Genomic DNA, 25471 nt, shown 5'->3' with positions numbered 1-25471 from the left:
ATCGGCGAGAGCCTGTAGTTCGCCCCATCCAACGTGATGTGAGCGCTGACATTACACACTGAGCCTCTCCAGCCAAGCAGCGTGTGCTCAGTGGATGCTGCTATGGTGTGTACACCATCGACACCTTAGTGCTTGCATTTATCGAAGAGGAGAAATAAACAAAGGGGGAGTTTACGCATTGGAGAATATGAGTAAAGTGGACGCAACATGTCGTCCCAGCGCCTCTCTCAAATTCACCATTGATAACATCCTAAATCTGAAAACAAGCGGGCGCGCCAGTGACAGCTGTCATCCCCACGGAGAGCACGATGTCTCGGCCACGGCGAAGTGTAAAGGCCGCATCCTGCAAAGCAACCTGGAGGGACCCGGAACCCAGCACAGGCAAGAATCGGACGAAAGTGGTAAGTGATTATTTGATTCCGATCACAACAACGCATCACGTGTTATACGCACAATTTCGGATGACACAATCGGATAGGAGGTTCAAGTAGTTGTTGTTGTTTTTTCTAGACTTCCCCCACGAGAATAACCGGGCCAGCGACTCGGCCATCGACAACGGTCGGGCTGCGGAGGCGCGCTTCGAGAGCGGAGACAGCAGCTGCGATGACTGTAGCTCCACCACCACGACCACGGAACCTCTTAAAGCGGACAGTCCCACGAAGAAGAGTAAAATGATCACGAAAAAGAAAACGCGCACCATTTTTTCCAAGAGACAGATCTTCCAGTTGGAGTCTACGTTCGACATGAAGCGCTACTTGAGCAGCGCGGAGCGCGCCTGTCTCGCCAGCTCTCTGCAGCTCACCGAAACGCAGGTGAAAATATGGTTCCAGAACCGTAGGAATAAATTGAAACGGCAAATCTCGAGTGAAATCGACGGACCAGTGAGCGACTTCCCGGAGACGGTGAAGCCCGTGGTGGTGGGTCAGCTCCCCGCCTTGTACAAGGAGAGCACCCTGCTGGGGAGGTGCCTGATGCCCATGCCATTGCCCGTCGTGTACCCGGGTTCAAACACGCCTTACCTCTGTTTCTCCAACACCAGCAAGTACTTCAGCCTCTATGATGGGGACGTATGACGCTGTCATCAAGCCTGCATGTGTAAACAGACACTTTTGTTAATGCCAACTTAAGCATTTATGGCGTTAAGCCTACAGTATACAGTTCAAAGGGTCGGACACTGGCCCTTAAGTGTTTAAAAGAAGGCTGTAAGTAGTAGGAACATATCACTTTCAAATGAGCTCTTTTTTTTTTTTTTTGTATTATTTATTTATTAGCCTGGCTTTGGTGTAGGCCTAACACTTAACACCCGAAAAGAGAATATAGCAGGCCTAGCAAATGGTAGCCTGGCCGTGCATGGCCTATACATTTTCTTGTTTACATGATAGTCCACTATCATTGTTATTATCATTATTAATATTATTGTTATCTTTATTATTCTCAACAACAGCCTATGCCACCAAAGAAATTAATATACCTTGCATGCATTTATAATATCATAACGACTTTTGGATTACAGAAATTATATGTATTTAAATGAATGTCATTAACATTTTATTCACGCATGTCCATTTTTTTGTCCTTAAGTATCTTACACTTACGTTATTTTTACATTCGCCTTTAGGCTCATTACAGCATTTACTGCAACTGTAATTAAAAACTCTTTATTCCCCCAAAACATTTACCACTGATTCAGTAATTTCAGGTGACTTGTTGTCTTTAACTCAGCTCTTAATTTTATTATGTACGTACATCAATTATGTTTTCGATTTCACATAAAGACAGGTGCAAAATATGGTTTTGTTCTCATTTAACAGTAGTGCAAGCACACGTGAACTTGGCATTCAGTGAATAAGAAAGAAAATGTTGATGTGGTTAGGTTTCATTTAAAAACCTGTAAATTAGATCGACCTAAATTTTGGCTAATAGCCAACCATTACTTGCATGTGACACATCTGATCATTTTCTTTTATTTTGATGTATTTGTAAGGAGGAAAAAAGGATGAATATTATGACAACTATTTGAAAGAAATGATTGGCAAAAAGTAATGATCAAAATCCATACAACTGCATTTATAATAATAACAATAATAATAATAACAATAATACATATTGAAAAACACTGCTCTTATTTTGTGTTGAATTAATATGAACGATTTATACCATCAAATGAAGCATCTTGGAAAAGAATTATCCAGGTAATCTTCACAGACATCCACTACTGTTCAAAGGTTTTGGGTCACTTAGAAATGTCCTTATTTTTAAAATAAAAATCACAATTTTTCAATGAGGATAATATTAAACTAATCAGGAATACACTCATTGTTAGTGTGCTAAATGGCTATTGCAAATGTTTGTTTTTTGATGCAATATCTACATAGTTGTATAAAGGCCCATTTCCAGCAACCATCCCTCCAGTGTTCTAATGGTCCATTGTGTTTGCTAATTGTGTTAGAAGGCTAATGGATGATTAGAAAATCCTTGTGCAATTATGCTAGTTTTCATGGAAAACACTAAATTGTTTGGGTGACCCCAAACTTTTGAACGGTAGTGTATACTACCCCAAATAGTATAAATACGTGACACAGGAGAAGTTGACTTCTAACTCTAATGCAAAGCTATTCTGTAGGAAAACTATGAGCTGTACAGCTCATAGTTTTCCTACAGAATAGCTTTGGAACATTATCAATTTAGCTCAATTAACTAGTTCTTAGCCAACAAGAATTCTGTATACATGAGTATAAGGATACAATTTAAACTATAAATCCTACTCTAGCAAGCTAGTATGTATAACCTATACAGTAAATTAGCTTTAAAGCACAACATTAAAAGAACTTAATATTTTATCTCTACTTTAAACAACACTCAAGTACTTTTTAATGTTGTCCTTTTTTCCTGAAGACCTCCTGCCTTGACTTGGAAGTGCATCTGACCCCATCAGTGCAGTCCTCTGACCCCTAGTGCACTTTGCCACAACACTTACACTCCACATGTGTCATGCTAGCTCCACTCTCTTCGATTGTATATGCAATCAATAGACAACAAGCATGCAGGCAATATAAATGGTGCAATCATCCTATTTATTTTATAAAAAGGAAACATCTTAATGCATTTTAAAGCTATCAAGCACACAGTACATCATTTGTTGTTGATGCAAATGCATCTAAACACTATTAAAGTGACAGGGAATATTTCTGATTATTTTAACAAATTATAACACAACTTTTATAAAGATGGCGAAGTAAACAAAGCTACAATAACACTCACCAAGGAATAAAAAAAGTGCCAAATGTGTGCATGTGTGAGGGTGTGTATAAAGTGGAAAAAAGGAGGTCGGTTATGTCCGGCAGGCTGTCTCCAGTTTAAGAGCTTCACTGCTCACTACCCACAGTGCTTTGAGACTATCCACTTAGACAGCAAGAGGGCAGATTTTTTTTTGTTAATATAATATTCCAAAATATAATATTCAAGCATCTTAAAATATGCATCGCAATAATTTACTACACCAGGCATGAATGACTATACTCTTCTAAATGCTGGGTAAAATATTACCAAAATGCAATAATGCTTAATATTATACAAGCACATATTTTCATTATTTAATCATTACATCCTTTTAATATGAGTTTGTTTTTGTAAAGTGTACTCAGAGCCCTAACTTTATATGTACTGTATGACTCAATGAAAGAGCAAAAAAAAAGTGCATAAGGGAGGGGGAGCTCAGTCAGAACCATTTGATGAGTGTGTGTTTGTGTTGGAAATAGCACGATCACGTTTGTATTTCTACACGGGTCTGCGCCTCTGTAAAGATGAAGTCTGGCTTCTCAGAGGCAAGGAAGTGCTGTTCCTAATGGTTGCAGAGTGTATCCAAGAGTGACCAATTGAGTGTGTGTGGGTGCGTGTGTGTGTGAGTGTGGACATTATGCCCGTGTAAAAGTTTCTGGCAGCCTCTTTCTGCATGACTAGAGGGGGGGGGCCCTCCTCTCTCTCAGCTCGGCCGTTTCTTTAACCTCTGTTGACCTCTTCTAGTCATCTGACAAAGGTCGTCACCCAAGACTAATGGAGAGACTGTCCCCTCAACATATGTTTGAGAGACAATAATATTCTCACCACAATCTTACAATGGTCTACCCAAAGCAAGCAAAGCCTAACCTTTTCCATCCACTTCACAACAATGGCAAGTCTTGTTGCAACACACTGTACAAACATGGTGGACATGCTGCAGTGAAAACATTTGGCTTAACCTCTGACGTCAAACACAGTCTCTTTCGGCATGCTGCTTGAACCTCATAATTAGAATCCAATTTTCCCAATAGGACTAAGGGAAAATAAAATAAAAGGTTCCAGGGTACATTGAAGTGTAAAATTAAGTTAGATGTTTGTCACCCACCAAAGTCAAACACCATATGTTCAGTTACATGGTTGACTCCCAAGTTGTTGTAGGACAGTGTTTCCCAACCTTTCGTGAGCCAAACTACACATTTCACATGACCTGTCACTATACATCACTGGCATATATGGAGCAAATAACTCATATTTGATGAATCAATTGGCTGGGTATTTTTAAAACAGACCCTCAGGTTACTCATGTCGTCCTTTGAGGCTACTTGGTGCCCAGCCACCAAGTCAATGATCCACGTTCTACGGTAATGTTGATTTGTCTCCACATTGAAAAAAAATATATTTTGGTTTGATTGAATTCAGACATGTACATCGGTTTTGTATTATTGATGATCATTTGAGTGTGAGGAAAAGAGTAGAAAATTACGTCGGTTGACCACATTTTAAACGTACAACTGAAAGCTAAGTACTTATTTCTTCTGTGTAATTGAGAAAATAATCAGTTACAGCTGGCTGGAAAAATGCACAAAACAATCCTCTCAAAAAACAGTAAACTAGTTGCCCGCTAAAACCAATTTTTTTATGTGTAGGGTGAAGTTTAGCCAACCCCTTACCTGCTTCACTCTCAGTTCTTGACTCACAAATCGATCAGCAACTGTGTTAGATTTGTGATTGACATCCAGCAGAATTAACTGGATAAAATAGCTATGAATGAACTAAACATGACATCAAAATTAGTGGAATGTGTTGCAAAATGAGTGTAACAAAAAACTATTTAAATTGGAAAATCAGTTTTGATTTAAAAAGAAGCGAGTGCATCAAATTGAACCAAATCACATGACTTGAACCAAATCATTCTGATTTAATCTTCGGAGCTCCCACATTGAGGTCTCGATCAGTAAAGAGAGCAATATTGTAAAGTTAAAACAAGGACATGAGTTAAATATTCAGCTGGCTATCATTACACAGTTCCTCTTTGCCTGGTAGTCATTCATACTAACCAATAAGTCACTGATCAAACAAATTTGTCTGTTTTGTTGAAAACGTCAAAGCAAAACAAAATTCTATTATACATGCTTTGGCTGCGCTCACAAGAATCCGGTTAAATGCATGAAAGGAATTTGACTTGTGGAAGCAGCTTTTTCTATAGAAATGTGATAAAGAATCTAATTGTATGACTTCAGGAGCATTTCCATTTGCAGGCTTCACCGTACTATCTGGGGTAGACAATTTTATTCTCAAAAATGTACATCATGTGGATTATCTTCTAATTATAGCGCATAGGATATATCCTGCAAACTAAAAAGAAACATATCTGAAATAAGAAGTGATTTGGTCTATGTGTGCTTTATCAAGCATGCTATGGATTCTCTGGTGTGACCCAATACACCAGAGGGCAACCCGAGAACGAAACGACATGACACAGCATATAGTAAAGTAAACAACAAGGCTATTAGTTAGAGGTGGAAACCTGACACAGGAGCTCTGCGTATGTGTCACACTTAAAGACTGTTTGATGGCCTATTGATCTGCTGATTTAGGAGCCCCCTCCACACACACACACACACACACACATGCCCCCGTTCCCCTTCTCCATAATGCAAATTGCTTGAGGAAATTGAAAGATAGCAGACGGAATGGATTTGGATGAAAGCAAAGTGATACAGAGGGGGATTTGGACCCTGGCCAAATGCTAATTGCTGAGCTAGCTAAGTGAGAAAGGAAAAATAAATAAATATAAATGCTTTTAGAACTGAATGCAGTTGTTGAATTATAATAAATATGATAGATCATGGATGTAATTAAGTAAGTGTGGGTTACGCAAATGTTTGGCAGACATAAGGCAAAGTGAAACATCCAATTTCACAGTAAACTATCCCAAGTGTAAATTCACACTTCAGTGAAGTCACAGGATCTGCAAAATCAACAGCGCCCATCTTCTGGGAACAAAGTGCATGTCATGACAACCACTGTGCTCCTGCACCCCTATGCACCTGCTCGGTGGCCCCTTCTATGAAATTTTTAATAATAATAATAATAAAATATAGGTAGTATAAATTAAAATTGAATTCAAGTTTTGTTTCCCTAATTAAAATTATGTTTTTCTATTTAATTTCCTGTCCCAGTGTCAGTGACACGTGGCGCATGCGCACGCATACACACACCAAAGCCGTGTATCAATTAAACAGCATCGTGTTCAATGCCCTCCCTCATGTCCTGTCCCCTCAGACACCCTTGTCAGGATAATGTGCCATTAATCTACCACTGAAAACACATTATTGGCCAATCAATAGGTGATAGGAGGGGGGAAAGGGAACAGAGGAAAGAGGAGAAGCAAGGAGATGCACAGGAGGCAGGGGAGGAATGCTCTAAGTCTGGGGGGAGGCGTTTGAGCTCCACTATACGGACATGGAATACTCTGTGCGGTTTCATACTGAATGTCAATACAGGTCCATTAACAACAGATAGAGTTGTCAAAGTGCCCAAACTCTTACAAGGATTGGAGACAGGTGGGGCAAAGTGCATTAAAACCACTAGACGAATCAGGTTTTTGTAATAACCAACAAATTAGTACAAATGATATTCCATCAGATGAATAGACCAAGAATGGCACATCATATGCAACCAAGAATACATAAAGACAAAGGAGACAACAAAAACCTTAAAACTAAGTAACAAAATTTAAGTGATGGTACGCATCAGATCTTAACCAGAAAATAAAAGGGATATAGTGTTTGTTATTGAAGAAAGAAAAGACAAAAATAATCACTTTAATCATGTAAGACTGATGAGACAACATGTGACAAAAATCAGATGGACAAGCCACAAGCTTAGACTAAGAGTTTAACATCACCAAGGTCGAAGAGAGCAAGACGGTGGAAGTCCAGTCATGAAGGCGTTCTTCAATGTGAGGGATATCCACTGTGAGTGTTTCTCAAGGCCAGATAATCAACCAACAAATCAATAAAGAGGTCCTGTTTGTTGCTTCATTCTTTGTGCAAGAAGAGGTGAGTGTTGTGGCAGGAGCATCTGACAGTTCCTGGCTGAGAAGAACATTGCTATGGTGGACCAACCTCCTTACGTACTCAACTTGTCTGCTTGTTTTTTTTTTTTTTTTACTCTTTCCCAAGCTGAAGGGATTCTCCACTGGGACCCATTTTGAACGTTATCAAGATGGCCAAGAAAACAAGTCCTTCCTTCAGCACATGAAGGCAGACAAGGTTAGGAAACAACGTTAGGCTCCAAGGGCATTACATCGAAGGAGAACACCTGCAGTTTGTATTTTGGACTTCAAACATAGCATTTGCCAGGTCAGTCCTGCAACTTTTAAATATAATTTGGAAGCATGTGAAGAGAACCTTCATTTTTGTCCCTAATTTAAAATTGTGTAATTCTATTGGACCGTAAAAACAAAGCAATGCCGGATTTTTATCTCACAATATTGATTACATTTATTTTCTTTGAATGACTTTTGTCTGTTTCAAGTTATTTCAGTGACTGTTGTGAGTTTTCCACTTTAAAGGAGGGGCTGTATTAATATACCCTACATCTGTTCAATACTTCTGAAGAGATCGAAGTGCTTTACAGTAATGCCATGCAGCTGGAAATATTTTTGAAGCATGATTTCATTTGAGGGTTAGCACGTCTGCCTCACAGTGCAGAAACCGTGGGTCCGATCTTTGTGAGGATAAAGCGCTTCTGATAATGGATTAACTTATTTTGACCCATGAATGATTATAAAACATTTAGGCTTGTGATGGCCGATGGACTTTGACATCACTAAAAGGACCAATGTAGATAAATGAAACAACAAATATATTTGGAAATGTTTTTATCATATTTTATATTTTTTTCTTGATATTTTATTCATATTTTATTTTTTGTTTTCATAGCAAGTAATATAAGACCTTGTGTAGTGGTTAGATGCCCTTAACTGACCAGCACTACTTACTCGGGTTGCCAGCTCAGCACACAGCGCTACTGCAGGACCAATGACAGAGTCAGGGGAACATAAAACAATGCATGAATACAAAAATAAAATAAAAAATCAAGAGAGTTCCTATTGGTCCACTAGCAGTGTCTTGATTTCCAAAATGTTGGGCCGATCAATAAAAGTGACATCAAACAAAGCACTAAAAGCTAGCTCAGGTACAAAATGCTCACAAGCATGCACACCAAAATGGCAACTTACAACTTACAGTACCACAATTCACACCTCGTTAGCCATGTCCTACGGGATTCGGTCAGCCAAAGATAAGGAGGGCAAACCAAGCAATGTGCATGCATCTGAGCTGACCTGCATGCCTCTTTAGTGAGATGACAAACCGGAACACCCAATGACTCTTCAGGGAAAACAAGCTGCACCGAATGCTAGAGCCCAAACAGTGCGATGCAACTGCTACATGCTGCACAGGTGACCCATGAAAGAAGTTCCAGACAGTACCAAAAACAATTGCCTTAACAATGAGCACAGTTGGTCACTAACATTAACCAAGTGCATATTACAGTAACTATAATAACTCCCCCAGGAAGTGCTGCAGTATGCTTGAGCAAGAAAATGAGCCTCTAATTGCTCCTGATGAGCTCCACAGGGCTCTGTTAGATGGACAGCAGAAGGATCAAGCCAGCAGTGTTTTGGCAGATAGGTCTTGTGAAACCCAGGAGACCACAAACTGATGTTACAGCTCTTAGGATTATTGGTTAACTAGTAGGTTGGAAGGGAACGTATTTAGCCATAATTGGTGGATTAGTGTACGTTGGGCATCTTTTTTTTTTTTTTTTTATTCTATTTATTTTTTCTTATTACAGTTTAACAAAGCTTCTACTCTTCTGGACTTTGGACTAAATTTGGTATGTTTTTTCATCCAGAGGTCAGAGGTAAGATAATTTACGCAAATACCATAATTGCTGTGACGTATCCTTCGTGTCACAAAATGGTGAATGACAGAGAAATAGTAGTTTGTTTAATTCAGCATTAAACTTAGTTTTAAATAACTAGAAACACACAGAGTCAGTCATTAAAATCCCTATGGCAGAGGAAGCATTTATCTCAAAAGAAGTCGTGGATTTTTTTCCTCTAGGTCATGTCTGCTCTCCACTGTCTGTTTGCTCAGGTTTGATTCGCCTCAGAAATGCGCATCGAAAGCCAACGGCAGTGCAAAATATCTCAGTATCATGCAGTCTCAGTATTGCAGTATGACATAAATTCAACCCTGATTCGCTTCTATGAACAGATAGGATAATGCACTCTTAGGCAAATATGATAAGAGAACTTCACAAGCAGTTATTGAAATTATTGCTATAGATGAACCCCACCCCCACCAATAACCTGAAAAAAAATCAATTTGTGCATTTATGTTGGCAAATATTGTTACATGTTTGTATTCCATAAGAGTGAGGCCCAGTGACCAATTCAATGAAACCTGGACGACAGGTGAGAACCTGAGAAGCCAGGATTTAGATAAGCTGGTCCACATGAATCTTAGCAAACAATGTTATAAAATGATACATAAGGGCAATGAAAACTGCCACAACTGAGATTTTGTGTGGTACAGTGTTGCCTCGCTACTTTGCGATTCAGTTATTGTGGATTCACTTTATCACGTGTTTTCACTGGTTACCATGACAGCCTGCAGTTTTACGTCACAATTTTAACACTTTTTCTTGCTATTTTTCTTCCTTTCTAAGTCGGACCAGTAAAAAAAAAAAAAATTTTTTTTTGAAGGGAAATTGGTTTTACAAATATTTATACCGTCAAATATATATAGTATGTAAAGTAAAACTCTTTTTGTGGAAATTCACTTGGTGGGTCTCTATCTTGAAACGCACCACCCACAAAAAGGGAGTGTATACACCTTGACTCAGACCTCACCTGTGAAGTCAGCCAAGCAAGGACTGCAGCCAAATGAAACCAAGTGCAACGACCTTTCATGGAAAAGTATTCATTCAATAAGACATGATCCGTTTGAGGTAAACTTGTGCAAAAGCGTAACAGAATTCATAATTAAGTGTTAGTTTAGTTCGCTCTTTCACTCCGCAAGGTCTGTGTGTTTTTCCCACACACTTCCTCGTACACAACAAACACACCTCTTAGCCCTGAAGTGAGTGGATCTCTCGAGAATTGTGCTCCCCTCTGGCCAGTTCTGGGGATGCTCTAAGTGCTCTGTAATAGTCAGCAATCAGCGCTGATGGATAGAAACCAACGTCCAGCCCTCAGGAAAGAAATATAAATAAGTAAGATGAATAAATAAAAGCCTCATGTCCTCACAACCGCATATTGCATTGGGCATGTGTTTTATAATGAATATAGATTGAGAGGTTGAAATATTTATAGTTCAGGGGCCGTGTGTGTGCATGTGTGTGTGCATTTGTGTGGTAGTGGGGTGTGAACAGACATCCTAAGTGGACAGGAATGAATAAAGAAAATTCTTCCTGTGGAAGCTTCCAAGCAATATTTGTTTGTGATCGACGCTTGGGACATGCTGTGTGGGACATGCACACACACACCTTTGGAATTCCGATCGTTTAAAAACCCAGAGTGATGATAATCTTTCTGGTTTCATTTGAAGCTTGCTATTCACCTCCAATGATGCCATAAATAATATAAGTTGTCCACTAGTCAATTGAAAGGTGTCTGAGGAAATATGGCTGGTCATGAACAGCCTGGGGCCCAGGTGAGGAGTAACTGCAAGAGACTGAAGAGAGATGAGACATTGTCCCCGACATGAACAAACATGAGCAGAATTACCAAGTGTTTAAGAGAAACAAAACGAAAAATAGTAGTGGAAGTGGACTTAAAATGAATGGTAGAGTTATAGAACAGGATTCACCAACCATTTTACATTGTACATGGGATCAACTTCGGGAGAATAGATTGAAAATTGTATTATCTTTTTTTCTCTGTCATACAATTTACTGGAGCAAATTCATAGTTGTGAAAAAACAAATTATTGGCAACAAAAACATATGTAACCGGTTCTTTTGCAGATGTGCCCACCTCTTTTATTGCTTATAAAAAGTCTACACACCCCTGTTCAAATGCCAGTTTTTGTTGATCTATAAACATGAGACCACCACTGATCATTTCCCACAACTCAGAATTGAAAAGAAAATTACATCGTTTTGCTAGGGCGAGTAAAAATCATCAACTGGCTTAATGTGGTTGCACAAAGGTGCTCATATGTGACTGAATGAACTGACCACATTACAATTAATGTTAACTAGTAGTCATCACACACCTGCCAGCATTTAAAGTGCCGTTGATTAACCCCCAAAAAAGTTCAAATGTTCTGGTATGGCTTTCCTGACATATTGGTAGTCACATCTTACGGCACAAGCAATGGTTTGTAAAGACCTTCCACACCATCTAAGAGATCTAATTGTTTAAAGGTGCCAGTCAGGAGAATGGTAGAAAATAATTTCCAAGGAATTAAATATAGTAAAAAAAGTGAAGAAATCATACAATATGGCTCTAAAATGACAAGAACTGCCTCTATATTTGATGAAAAGGCAAGAAGAAATCTGGTCAGTGAGACTACCAAGAGATCAACAGCAACACTGAAGACGTTTCAGGAATTTCTGGCAAGTACAGCCTGTTTAGTAAAAGCGACAACAACCTCACATGTTCTTCATAATGTATGTACAGGCTATGGGATAAGGTGGCAAGATGAAAGATTTATCTTATAGAAATAAACCATCCAGGTCTGGCTGCCTTGAGCAAAATGTTTGAGAGCTTCCAAGATGTGAATGGTCTAATGGTTCAACTTTTCAAACCATAATTCCATTTTTGTTTTTAAACACATCAGTTCATCACCAAAAGAACGTCATACAACAGCAGCAGAGGCAGCAGCATCTGTTGGGGTTATTTTCTTAAGTTAGAATTGAAGCAGCAGTCAAGGTAGGGATATTCTGAACACTTGCCAATAACAGTGTCAACACAAAACCTTCCGACTTCGAGTAGAAAACAAAAAAAGTAACCAATAAACTCAAATCGGTAAACGAGTTAAGTTAATCCAAACATCCCTTCGGCAGCTATCGTAGAGCACCGTACAAAGCCAGGAACCTTCACAACCTCCCAAAGCAACCTGAAGTGCCATTTTCATCACTCTGTAGAGCACTATTACATGAACAGACTAGAGAAGAACATGAGAGCTACGTAAGTTGACGTTAACAACTTTTTGCCCTGAAGCGCTGAGATTGTGTTTCAATAATGATACACATCACTCATGAAAGCTACTCTGCGCTTGTGGCAATGACAAAAGAGCACATCATATGAGATCTCTCTTTTTCAAGGCTGTAAAACTCCCGGCACTTTCTCTACTTAAGAGGCATAAAGCTAGCTTGTTGTCACAAAGAAAAAAAATGAAGTAAATATTTTGTCCTTCATTTGGGGCCAGTATCAAGACTAAGTGTTTTAAAGTGCCGTTTGGGGCTAGGGGCCTTAGATGAGTGCTCGAGAATATTTAAAAGTGGCAACTTCTGGCAGCAAGTGGAATAAAAAGTTGATAGTCTGTTGGGAGGGTTTAATAATGAAACGGGAACATGTGGAGTTACTGGAGTTAAGTACACTTAGAAGTGCACTCGGAAGTGTTATGGAAGAGATAACAGATGACAAGATGGAATGAGGAGGTGCCAGGATGATGGTTAACAAACCTTTGAATCTGGGTCGTCTCTTGGTCAACAGGAACAGATTTACTTTTGGCGGAGGTGAAATTAAACTTGCATTTGCTAAGACACAATTAAGCGTGAGGCTTTTGTACTACGACATAAAAATCCTAGAGGCACTTTATATGAATGTATTACTTTCATAAGATTACGTACACAGTGAAGGGAGAGCGAGTGTCTGGTTGTGACAATGCAGCAGACTGAACAATGTGCTCAAGTGCATTCACCTTATTTGGGTCTGAACATGAACGTGCGTGTTTGTATGTATTTGTGTGTTTGAGCGCATGGATATGTGCTCACGCTCTCTTTGCCATCAGGAGGTTTTAATAGCGTAGAATATTCCTTTGCATTTTACATGACTTTAGGGCAAGCTACTCTCGCCTGTCTGCTTTGCTCAGATCAGATGCTAAAATGGGAACACAGAGTGGACTGCAAGTCTTCAGATCTTGCTCTGCAATCTTTGTGTGTGCCTCGATGATATTTTATATATAATTATACACTTACAAAGCTCATGTTGTATTTGTCAACAAGATCAGAGAGCTCATTTAGCTTCATTATTTAGGTTGGGTGGGTAGTATTGTACACTGCCATGTGAGTGATATTTTTGCTCTGTATATATGTTCATAAAAACTACTACAATTTACAGCAAAGTGGTTGATGGCATTCAACTCAACAAATTTGGCAACCCTCCTGAGTTTTTCACATTACCTTTCTTCTGTAGCTCTCTTGTTGGAGTCTCTGTTTGATTTATTGGTTATTTTTTCAGTTTCCAAAACCTTAAACTGTACAAGACGATTGCACTACATACGTACATGAGAAATTCAGAATCTAAGGGTCCTATTTTCTTGAGCAGCACAAGTCTAACTCAAAGTGTCTAACACACAGAGCTGCGTCATCTACATACATGGCGGAAGGACTCACTGAAGTCATGCCATCGGCGTGCGCAAAATGTACTCAGTAAAACGGAATGCTAAAATGTGCCACACATGTTAATCAAGCTCAAAATGTGTCTGCCTGCACCTTGTTTGAAGCAACCAAAATCGCTTGACACCACCTGCGCCACAAGTTAGACCTGCTTTCTGGTAGTCTCAATTCTAGTCTACTTTTGGTCAGCAAATCGCCAGATGCATTAGAATATGTCAGAATGCCTATCACGGCGCAGCGTAGTCAACCAAATTCACGAACACAACTGACAAAATTACAATCAAATAATTATTGCTGTTCAAAAGCTTTGTTGGATGTATATCTGCATCCTATTCTCTCAGTATGCAATTTAGTTGGTGAAACGCAGTAATCAAGTTCCACCCGCAATATTTGTGACATCTTGACCTTTGCATTTGACGGTAGCATTTTTTCACTCTTTACAATTTAAGCATTGATTACTGCAATACATACAAACATTTTGCGAATTTCACGTTGATGAGGATAGTTGCCTGGTTGAAAATATTTGTGAGTACCCCTTGCCTAAAAACAAAGTTGTAGCATCAGTAGAATCTAAGAAAAGATGTAAAAATATCACAGGTGAACGCTTCTCTCCATCTTCTGCATCTTTACTAAATTGAGATGCCAGGCGCAACTCTGCTCAATTCAGAGACTCCAGGATGAGTTTGGCTAATAAATATTAGATGGCTTACTTTTATTTCTAGAAGCTTGTCGTGTTTGCTGTTGCTTACACAGCAAATCACCGGACAGAGAAAAAGGGGGAGAAGTAGTGAGGATACAAAACACACAAATAGATAAACAGTTAGAGTAACACACCACAACATGGATACAAGAGAAGAAAACAAAATGCTTTCTGGATTTCACCTGAAGCAACCAAAGGGGTGAATTCCATTTTGTAGCTCCAAAAAGCCTGTGCTGTGGAATCTTCTGCTCCAATCAATATTTCAAGCGTGCTGTGGGGATAAATAAATAAGTAAATAAAACACATTTTAAGTCTGAAATGCTCTTATTGCCGGAGCGCTTCCATGTATGCCCTCTGGCAAAGTAGTAGAAGAACATGTGTCCCATCAAGGACTTGCACTGAGTAGACAAACCCATCTGTTGTGCAATAAATGAAATAGATCAATAAATGGTGCATCAACCCTTATTCGACAATTGAGCTGGATACACCTACACTTTCCACGGTCGTTCTTGGTGGCTCGCCTTTAAATTTCTTGAAATAAAAATTACAAAATGAACAGATTTTATTTATGTCTCATAAATGTCTTTGTATGTCAAACCCAAATGTCTATGGGGGAAAAAAAAATAGCCCAACTTTTCCGCTACTTTTGAAAGGGGGTGTTTAAACAAGTATGGTATACGTGATTAAAATTTATTCAGCCCGACTCTCGGGTATACCATGTCTCTCCTCCTGTGAACTGGCAGAAGCCTTTTGGCTCACTGGCCATCTGGGTTTGCTTTTTTTTGCCTCTTTAATATTTGCGGTTCAGACATGTTATTCCATTAAAAAAAATCCTTTGGCCATTGTATAATATAACAGTTGTTTTATACATAAGCTTCTATGTGTTAAAAGGAGTGTGATTACATGTCAACACAATAACTATACTCAAACTTCATGTTACAAATCTTTATTCTACACACACAAGGTCGGTCATGCGGGTGGGCTGGCGGTCATGAGTGTGTGCCAGAGATAACATGTATGAGCCTAACAGAAAGTTTAGCACTGTGTGCATGTTGATTTATGAAGCATTATTGGTAATCAATACGTTCTTTTTAATCATTTAGATACAGTGATTGATACTCGAAATGGTCAGCATATGGGTTTGGAACTCGAGCCGCGTGTCTGACCATTCCCATATGAGTAACACTATCTTCACTTGAGCCAATACATTTATTGTTTTGTGCTCAAGCAAATTAGTAAGAAATAAAAACAGAAAAGAAAAGAAAAAGCGGTCATGAAATTTGTCTGCTGAAGTTGAAACTTTGACTTTATTCAATTGAACCCCATAGTTGTGCACAGTTTGTTGGAGAAGATGTTTCTCTTCCCTCCATTATGTGCAGCTTAATTTGACAGGAGGGCAGATGAAGATTAGAAGAAACAAAGCCCTCTCTTTGGTTGTCTGTCAGCACAAAGAGACAAGAATTCCTCCAATAGGCATTTCAGACAGCGATAGGCAGAGAGGTAGCTTTTTAGGGGTGGGGTGGGAGGATTGATTGATCTTTGATTAAATGCTGTTAACAATGCAGAGTACAGGTTTTGCCCTGTCCTAAATTGGGGGTCACATGGGTCAAGACATGATGTACAAAAACTACTAAGAAATTGCAATAATGTGGGGGTTAAAAAAAAAAAAAAACACACATTTTTATTATTTTTCAAATTCGTTCATCCCTAAATACAAGTCATGATTTGGATCTACATTGCCATTACTTTTATCCTTGTACACTTCTGTTTGGTCTTCTGAAGAGCCTCTAAGGTTGATCCAAAGTATTAGGAAAGAATGTTTCATCCAAGGTGATGAGAGAATTCACCTAGTCTAGTCTTCACCTACTCTAGTCTTATCAGATCTTGGTGATTTGGACGTAACATGAAGGATCAGGCAGGACATTATAATGCCATGACTCTGCAGACGCCACATTGACGCCACACACACTCGCAGAAACACACACACACTCACACAAATAATTCTAAAATAAGATGATGACAGACTAAATAAGCCAGAGGAGAGTGCATCTACCACATAATGAATCTGTTGATTTAAAAAACGTCTTCAGTTGAGTGAAGGCTTTTGATTGACCTCGCAGTTAACAATCATCAATATGGCATTGTGATTGAAAGTTTTTTTGTCACATGAAAATATCCTAAACATACAGCCTACCTGGAGCCACGGATTATAGGCAGAAAATAAGATAATTTATTTATTTTTATTTATAAAGAGCAACCAATATTTTTTTAGCACCACAGAGAAAGACAAACGTTACAAAGATTTGATGCTCCTCTTTAAATTGAATCTTTGTGCATTTACATCTACCAAAATTTAAAACTGCTTTGGGGTGTGTGTACAACTTTAAAAAGAAACAAAAAACTAATATGCAGCACAAACAAAGAAATCATAATCTTCACAAATATTTATGGGTTTTAATTATACTTCATCCTCAACGTTTAACTGAAAATCAAATGTTGCACGCACACACATGCGCACACGTCTTCTTACACATACACACCTCGGCTGTGTGGTGTGTATTTCATCTCCAGTGCTGCAATAGATTTCAGATGAGGATCAACACTTATGACCTGAGGGCAGAAAGACAGAAAAAAGCATAAATAGCACAGAATGGAGAAACAGTTGAGCGAAACCAAAAATATTGGGTGTTTCAAAATCTACCGTTCGGCGTGTTATGTCTGCATGTAATAGGAGTCACATTAAATCATATAAATAGCCCTGACACATTCACGCCTGGTTGTGTGTGCAATCGAAGAAAGATGTATTCATTACTTAGCGTTCATAATCCAATCTGTGACTGATTTAGCTGTCTGCTGCCCAGGAGCCAGGCAGGCGCTATGGGATACCCCATCCAACACTCTATTTTCCCACACCAGGAGAGCAGGACACTGGGATACCCCCACGGGGCCACAACTGGGTCTGAGTGGACCGATCACCTTAGTCTAAACTGACATGTCTGCTTAACACACACGCATACACGCTCCAGGTAGCGTGCAGCACAGAGATTTGGAGGCACTACAACATTAGGAAAGATATGTGCTTTGGCCTCTGGTATAGAATATCATCCCTGAGGGGACTCACAATGTGTTTGTTTGATCTGCTCTATGTAGATTCTCTGAATATGTCAAATTGACCAATATGTATTTTGGCATGTTCCCAGCATGTAACGGAGACAGAGGAGCGCAACACTAACGATACACACACACACATACTGTATGTATATGTGTGTGTGCGTGCGTCCGTATATGTACGTATATATATGCTCCTTTTGATAGTAGCTGTCATAGCGGGACAGATATTTTAAGTCATCACTTTTTCACTTTTCTCAACCCTGGTTTGTTTCTGTCCCACTATATGGAATGATTGAATTGTCATTCAAGGTCTGCAAAGTTAACCACCAAAAACCAATAGAAAAACATCCTGTGTCTAGAGGTCAAAGTAACTAAGCAGGTATTGTTGTTCCCGAGATCTCTTGGCTTCTGCCCTTCGTAATCAATACGCAAAGACTAATAGACCCCAAGTCTGACCTCCAATAAGTGCTCCACACTTAGAAACATGAATTGCTGCCTTCAAAGCAGTGCCACTTCCTGAATGTTGGCCTTTCATTAAACATGTAGCGTGAAAAAAGCGAGTGTGTGAGAACTTCAACACACTTGAAACCAGTGCAGAAAGGTGACTGGCCCCTCTAGCAGTGAGTAGAACCAGGGGAATTCAGACACACACACACACATACACACACTTTTCAACAGTCACAATTATTCATAATTGCAGAGGAACTGAGTCTCTCTCTGTGTATGTGAATATGTGTATGTACATGTGTGCATGAAGAGAAAGTTCAGTCCCACAAACTGACAAATTCAATGAAAAGTTTTGAAAGACCGGAGAAAATTGCAGGAAAATACCCAAAGCACCACTGAAGTTTAGAACACAAACTAGACACGAATCTCAGTTCCCATTGGAACTTTTACAAAATAAGCCATATTTATTGAAGAAAAAATATACACCATAAATCAGCGGGACAGAATTTGTTCTGATAGATACATATTTGATTTATTACCAAAACCACCAAAACTACAGAAACTCTCCGTGAAAACATTTGACATTCTGAATCAGTGAGTGACTCATACCTCGAGTTCTAATAGCTGCCAAAAAATGCTGAATGTGACATTTGACAGGTAAGAGCATAATGCTTTTCAGGGGACCCCAAAAATGGCATATTTGTTCAACCATTAACATTGCATTATCAAAGAGAGTAAGCCATTTTTAAGACTTTAGATTGCTGACTAATTTGTAAAAATAACACCAACTCATGTGGACTGACCATTAGTATAGATTGGGGAAATATATTAAATTTACCAAATTGATATGAATTCACATGTATTTATTTTATGAAGCAATAATAATAATAATAATAATAATAAAAAACAATGGAGTTCCTTATTTTATTTGATGATTTCATCATGCCAACAACGCATGGTCCCTCACCGGACGTTCCTAAAAATTCAAAAGGTGAAAACTGACACAAAGAAACAAATACACTAACATAGAACCAAACAAGCGAATAAAAACAGTCTTCCATAAGTGGAGATAGAACTTAATGTACTGCATTTTAAACATGACTTAATCTAAGCATGTACTTTTGCAGGCTTCCTCAAACAGGACACAAGCAAAGGCAATTAATCTGATCAATGGAATGTTAAATGGCGTACAGGATATGCCGCGGCAATACTAAGAGCCCTCAAGGCCCATCGAGGATATTCGACCTGATGGAGAAAAACCATGTCCCCGTTTCCTTAGGGGGCTAAATCTCTCCCATGTTAGATAAATTAGTCTGGCTTAGTACCTGGACTTCCTATAGTCAACTCACAACCTTTTGATCTCTAACCACGGCAAAATGGATCCAGGCTGATGAATTTGTATTCCCCGGTTATGATTGATTATCTGGGTGCTCGGGACCGAAAGGGCTGTTTGCCACGAGAGTGAAAGTGGCTTTCTTTTAATATTGAAGTATTTGGAAGGAATCCCGGTGAGAGAGAAAAAAAGGGAAACAAAAGCAAAAACAAACAAAGGCTGATCATATGTAGTATTTTCTGGATGCGTGGTTTTTAGTTGTGTCTGACTGATGAACCAAAGTGAACCAGACAGACATCTAATGAATCAGGCCTGTAATAATCTCAGTTTCCCATACAAGCCAGGGGAAAAGAGGCGAGCTGGAGGCCATCACACACAACTCAAACGGCATAAAACAGAAACATATGGTGAGTGTGTACATGGTGGGACACACAAAATAGCATGCACACAAAATGACTTCACACCCACCAGTCACCACTGGACTCCTTTTTTTACTTTAACACAACAAACAGCAGTACGTCGCCTTCTATCACTGGGTCTGGCATGTGTCTTTTTCATCATCAGAAATGACAAAGTTTTAGGATCAAAATATTATTTGGGAATATATTATAATATATAAGCCCAGATCTCATTATAGAAACATGCAAATACGAGCATTCTTTGGTCACCTTACATAATGCTACACTCCAATTTCTGACATTCATTTTCCATTACTTGAAACCATGTGGATTGTGAACAGAAAGGTAGTAAGAGCATTAAAAGATTTCCACCAACTTTTTATTCAAATAAGACTTGTGAAGTATCAGGCATGACACTGTTTCCTGCCAATGCATCCCAAATCTCTGAGGGTAGTTTACATGCTTCTCATGAAAGCCGCATACAAAAAACATATTGTTCTGGTGCACTAAAGACTAATTAGCAAAAACAAAAGGATTTGGGGTTTTTTCTTATGCTTTGGGAACAAGTATACAATATGTTTTAACATACTGTAGGAGGTAAAGCCCAATTAGTGTCAGAGGGATCGAATCGGTCCTTCCCTCTGGAAGGACCTCCTCTCCTGTCTAATCGCAGAACACTGCGTTTCCCCTAAAATACTACGACAAAGTGGCTGGGGAGAGGGCGTTCCGGCCTTCCGTGCTAAAGTCGTTGCCCCCACGACCAAATCTGAACAACAATGGATGGATGGTACTGAATAGGATCATACGAACTGAGTCGTTCCTTTTTCAGTTCACTTGGCGCGCTCCACAAGAAACTTTGCCAGAAACAAGAGAGCAGAGGGGTCACAGATGAAGCGGGCGTGCTTCGTGGACATCCACGAGTTCCAAATCCAGGTTCCTGTTCCTTCCTGTGATGAGTTTGCATGTTGTACCCACACCTGTGTGTGTTTTCATCTTTGCCTCTTACCACCTACTACAAATTGCCTTTGGTAAAATGATCTACCACTCTCATTTGATGATAAAAATATCCCATCAAATTCCTTTGTAAAGCTACAAGGCATCTCTGATATAACATGTGATGACTTTCTAGTATGACACCATTTTCTGACATTTTAGATTACAATGAATAATGGTTGACTAATGGTTCAGCCTATGTGACCCACAGGCACTATTAAGGACGTACAGTAAGTAAGAAGTCAATGCTGAACAAGGCGCTGTAGTACCAGAGGTCGATTCGGGAGTGTCGGTGTACCAAATGCCGGTTGTCTCCATGGACACCAGTTCTCTTTCTAACCCCTTTGACTCTGAATTGTGAAGGCAAATGTTAATGGCTTTTCTTCTATATGTCGGTATGTTACCATTTTTTGGCTCGACTATATGGGCATCAGAATGCAGTCGTTGAATTAGATGTCTCAAAAGCATTCTTCTTTGGGAAGATTCAAGTGGAATTCACTCAGTCAGCAAGCGATGAAATGTGTGTGTTCACATGAAAATGAGTAAGTCCTGAATCTCAGGTCTCTTTCAATGACTACACCTTTTCATCTTTCTATCTTCGAGCCTTCTTCCCTGCCCCACTAATGTTACCATGGAGATGACCAAATGCATATCATATGCATGCATGAGTTTGTGTAGCTTTTGCGCTCAGGGCTGGGTGGCTAGCAGAGAGGGGGGGGGGGGGGGGGGGGGGGGCTGAAGCTGCGCACGACACAGAAATGTGTTCTACATAAAATGCTAATTTTACATATTTAATGCCACGGAGCAATTTCTATTGGGAGCTGAGCGGAGAAGCACTGAAGCAAAAGGTGAAAGGAGAGAGCACTTATTGCATACACTCGACTGTCCAAAGGGAGGGGGGATGACAGCACAAACTCCCTCCTCTCCACTTAACTCATTTATTTATCCGTTTGTGCCCTCGTCTGTCTCGCCCCCGTCTTGGTGTTATGAGCTTTCTTATATAATGCACAGACTTGATGCGCACGGCAAACACAAAGAGGAACTGACACCATTTAGTCGAGAAAAAAATATTTTGTCGCTCAATTTCCGGCACATTTACTATTAGTCACCGCTTATAAACTAGAAAATGTCACTGACGGAATAAAAATTGTGAATAAGAATTTAAAAAATGGCGTGGATCATTTCAATGTTATCGTTGCAATGGTAATATTGATAAATGTATTCAGCAACTGGGACAAATGATAATTACAATCAAACTTTGGGTGTACCACATCGTTTGCAACACAAGCATCCAACTTTTCAACATTAGTTCAATGTCCTTATGTTCTCTCAAGGTCTCTCGTACTATTGTTCTCACTGACCTCAAGTGTGGTTTCATGGTTGATTTCAGTTGTTTCTGCAGTAATCCTGTGTTGTTTTTGGGGCTAAAGGTAAAACCAGATTAACTCGACTTTGGATCTGTGAACTCAGCTGGAAGGCCAGAGGGTTGGTTCTCATGGAGAGAAAATGGAAACATACACACACACAACCAGAGTGTATGCATATCAACACAAAGAAATGAGAAGCCAACACAAGCATCATCAGTTTTTTTCAAATCAGAATTAAATTTCTCAAAATGACTTGTTCAAATTTTACATCATTGTGCCAAAAAGTTTTTTGTTTCTTTGAATTAGTTTCAAATGATTTTGCACAATACGGATGCAAATCATTATGTACAATTCTCTGCTGTTTCCAACATTATTATTACCAAAATGTATGACTGAATTCTCTCACACCCTGCAACATTTTTGCATTAGTTTCTTGTCTTTACATGCAAAATGGTTGAACAAATTGTCATAATGTGTCAAGTTCAAATATTTCCATACATTTCCATTAGGCTTTATACAAAGGCAAATTTTTACTTTTTCTTATGAAAGGAAATGTGAAGCAAAGGTAAGCTCTGATGAGCTCTTAGACTGATAGTGTGAAATTGTTCCAGAAGACAAATCAGTGCTTCATGTTTTATGACTTAGAAGTTATAATAATTTGATTTAATTTTCTTCACAAAGTTTGAAGTTCCTTTGACCAACGCCGCCTGTAGTGCTCTGGAAAGTCATTGAAGTGATGCAACTGGGGGCATAACATGCTGATAATTTGGGCAAATTCGAAAGAGTCGTCAAATTAATTTTTTCCAGAGAATGAGAAAGCAGTATCAAGTTGCTTACCAGAAAATTTTCTGTTAATTTTTTGTTTAACATTTGCTTAAAGGTCTCATTACTGATTTCTTCCATCTATGCTGCACCATGCAAAATACCCGCTTCAAATGTAACTTGTACCTTCCCGGGAATACATAGTCTGAACTCCAACGGCAGAAGACCTCTGCACCAGGATGATAGGTTGCCACTGTTGCTAAGATCAATGGAGTCACTGAGTCTTGGGTCTAGTAATTGATGATACCCATGGCTGGCCAGAGCTATTGACAATCTCGTTCACCCACAGCCTCCCATTAGTGAGTGCCCTTGTGTGTTCATTTAACTTAGTCATCTGAAAAGGGTTTTGTGTGAAGGTGTGCTGTTGTTTTAACCCCCATCACTTGGATATTAACTTTAATGAGGGGATGGTCTTGCCAGGTTGAATACTGATGAGTCAAAATAAAAGACAGGCCACATGTAGTGTCTATAAAAAGTCTGCACATGGCTGTTCAAACGCCATCTTTATGTGTCAGGAAACCTTTTCCACCCATTTTGTGACTGTGACGTTATCCTTACATTGACGGAAATATATCAAAGGTAGAAATAAAAAATAAAACAGCACATAATAACCTGTGGGGCATTTGGAAATTCACTCAGATGCACGTGCACTATGTCTGAGAGTGGGTGTGTTCAAAAAGACAGAGTGTGCTTAGCTCCCATTTATTTCCGAAGGCGGCCAACACTGACGCAATGTGCCCCCAGTTCGGTCATCGAGTGTCCGCACCGGCACTCCATTTTTGGTGCACTCTGAATAACCGAAAGGCAAATTTGAGCAATCCCCTATGTTTTTCCCAACGGTCAGAGTGAACCAAAAATTGAAATTATTCATCTTTGTCTCATTTTTTCTAGATGTATAAAGAATGGCATTCGAACATGGATGTGTAGATTGTATTTAATATAGGTTCCGCACATCCTCAGCATATATTTTTGTGGGCGTGCATGTGGGTGTGCGTGTGTGTGTGGATAAACATGTATGTATAAAATTTCCTCGATGTAAATAAATAATAACGCTCTTGAAAGCCTCCTAAAATAGGCAATGCTGTGGATGGGTGCAGCGCAGTCTGTTGCACTGATGCAAGAGAGTGTGCCACATTGCCAGTCACTAATACCCAACGCAGGAGCAAAGTGACAGGTTAACCTTTTCAATTATCTCATAGCCTGGAGGGAAAATGATGCCCACTATTAATTAGATGTGGCATCTCTGCAATTGAAATATCATTGCTCCCTGGGGCCTACACACACAGTTTCAACATGATATACAGGGCAAAAATGCCCAAACAAAGCAGCTGGAATTCTATTTTATGGTTGCTTGAAAAGTTCAACTCAACAGTCAGTGGACTTACTGTGCTGTACATCATAATAAAAACAATCAGCCATAACACTCACACACAAATCTCAGTGAGTGGCTGACTAGACTCACACAGTTTGCCCAATCCCCCCACAGGCACCAGTCCAGTCCATGAGGTCATCGCCTGCCGAGACCCAGGATTATAACTCCAAAGGAACCCTTGGAAGCATGCAGTTATGTGTTCTGACAGCTCAGCAGCCCGATTAAGCTCCCTGTTTGCTAATGCTAAGCTAATATTAGCTTTGTTGCCAGACCATAGTTGCATTTCACGCTTGAATAAGATATACCTTTGCTATGTTCTCCCAGTACTCCATATATTTCTACTCCAAATGATTATAGTCAATGGTAGGACTTCATCACTGCATTGGAAATTCAGCAAAACTAATAGAGGCCAACTTCTAATACTAGATTATGATGGGTCATACGCATAGGATTTAACTAATTTGGAGGATCAAGGAAACAAGACTGAAAGGTGTTATTGCTTGCCTTTGGGATAACGTTTGCTCAGATACTAAGGGAATGGCCTTAATGCTGTATTCTAAGCATACAACTAGTCTGAATCCTAAAAAGAAATGCCAGCGTAACCTTTATCCGGAACTGTCAAGTTCACAAGGACATACTACATTTGAATCAAAGTAGAATTTAAGTTGATAAATGCCTATAGGAGTTAATATTTGTCAAATATACTAGGTCAAGGTCCCAATTGTACACAGATTGCAACTGTTGATACTATACTTGAAAATTCAGTTTATGTTACATTGGCACAAATACGTCAAAAGTAAGTTTAGCAATCCTCATGAGGATAAGCGGCATAGAAAATGTTGACATCTGAATTTACATAACGGTTGGAGACTAATTGGCTTTCAGACGTCAAAGTCACAGTTACAGTGAATTTTAAAATCGTGGTATGCACCAAGTCCATGACAATTTAAACATTAGTTAAAATCCCAGCAGAAAGAGTCACCCTGTACTGTCTGTTAGAGAGAA

General features: G+C 39.3%; 1 protein-coding gene and 1 long non-coding RNA gene across 6 annotated transcripts in view; one reads left to right on the top strand and one right to left on the bottom strand.

Annotated features, from left to right (window-relative positions):
• LOC148399107 (uncharacterized) overlaps nt 1-25471 on the bottom strand; it is a 44945-nt gene that overhangs the window by 10925 nt on the left and 8549 nt on the right. For all 5 annotated transcript variants that reach the window (XR_015858212.1, XR_015858215.1, XR_015858211.1 and 2 more), the window contains 3 exons: nt 17164-17233; nt 14806-14894; nt 1020-1087 (listed from right to left, as the gene is read on the bottom strand). This is a non-coding gene — a long non-coding RNA (uncharacterized LOC148399107). The remainder of the gene's footprint in view (nt 1-1019; nt 1088-14805; nt 14895-17163; nt 17234-25471) is intronic.
• Nucleotides 48-2057, top strand: hmx4 (H6 family homeobox 4). Its single transcript, XM_088374740.1, has 2 exons — nt 48-401; nt 511-2057. The coding sequence occupies exons 1-2, from the start codon at nt 95-97 to the stop codon at nt 1071-1073; spliced, it is 870 nt and encodes a 289-aa protein (XP_088230866.1). The 5' UTR covers nt 48-94; the 3' UTR covers nt 1074-2057.

This window comes from Syngnathus floridae, chromosome 4 (genome assembly GCF_059516105.1).
Source record: "Syngnathus floridae isolate MCC-2025c chromosome 4, RoL_Sflo_1.0, whole genome shotgun sequence".
NCBI lineage: Eukaryota > Metazoa > Chordata > Actinopteri > Syngnathiformes > Syngnathidae > Syngnathus > Syngnathus floridae.
The sequence above is the reverse complement of the archived record's forward strand: the minus strand, read 5'-3'. Positions and strand labels throughout refer to the sequence as shown.

Coding starts and splice junctions, on each gene's coding strand:
- hmx4 (XM_088374740.1), top strand. CDS start 95: ATGCTGCTATGGTGTGTACACCATCGACACCTTAGTGCTTGCATTTAT. Junction 402..510: donor GCAAGAATCGGACGAAAGTG/GTAAGTGATTAT, acceptor TGTTTTTTCTAG/ACTTCCCCCACGAGAATAAC.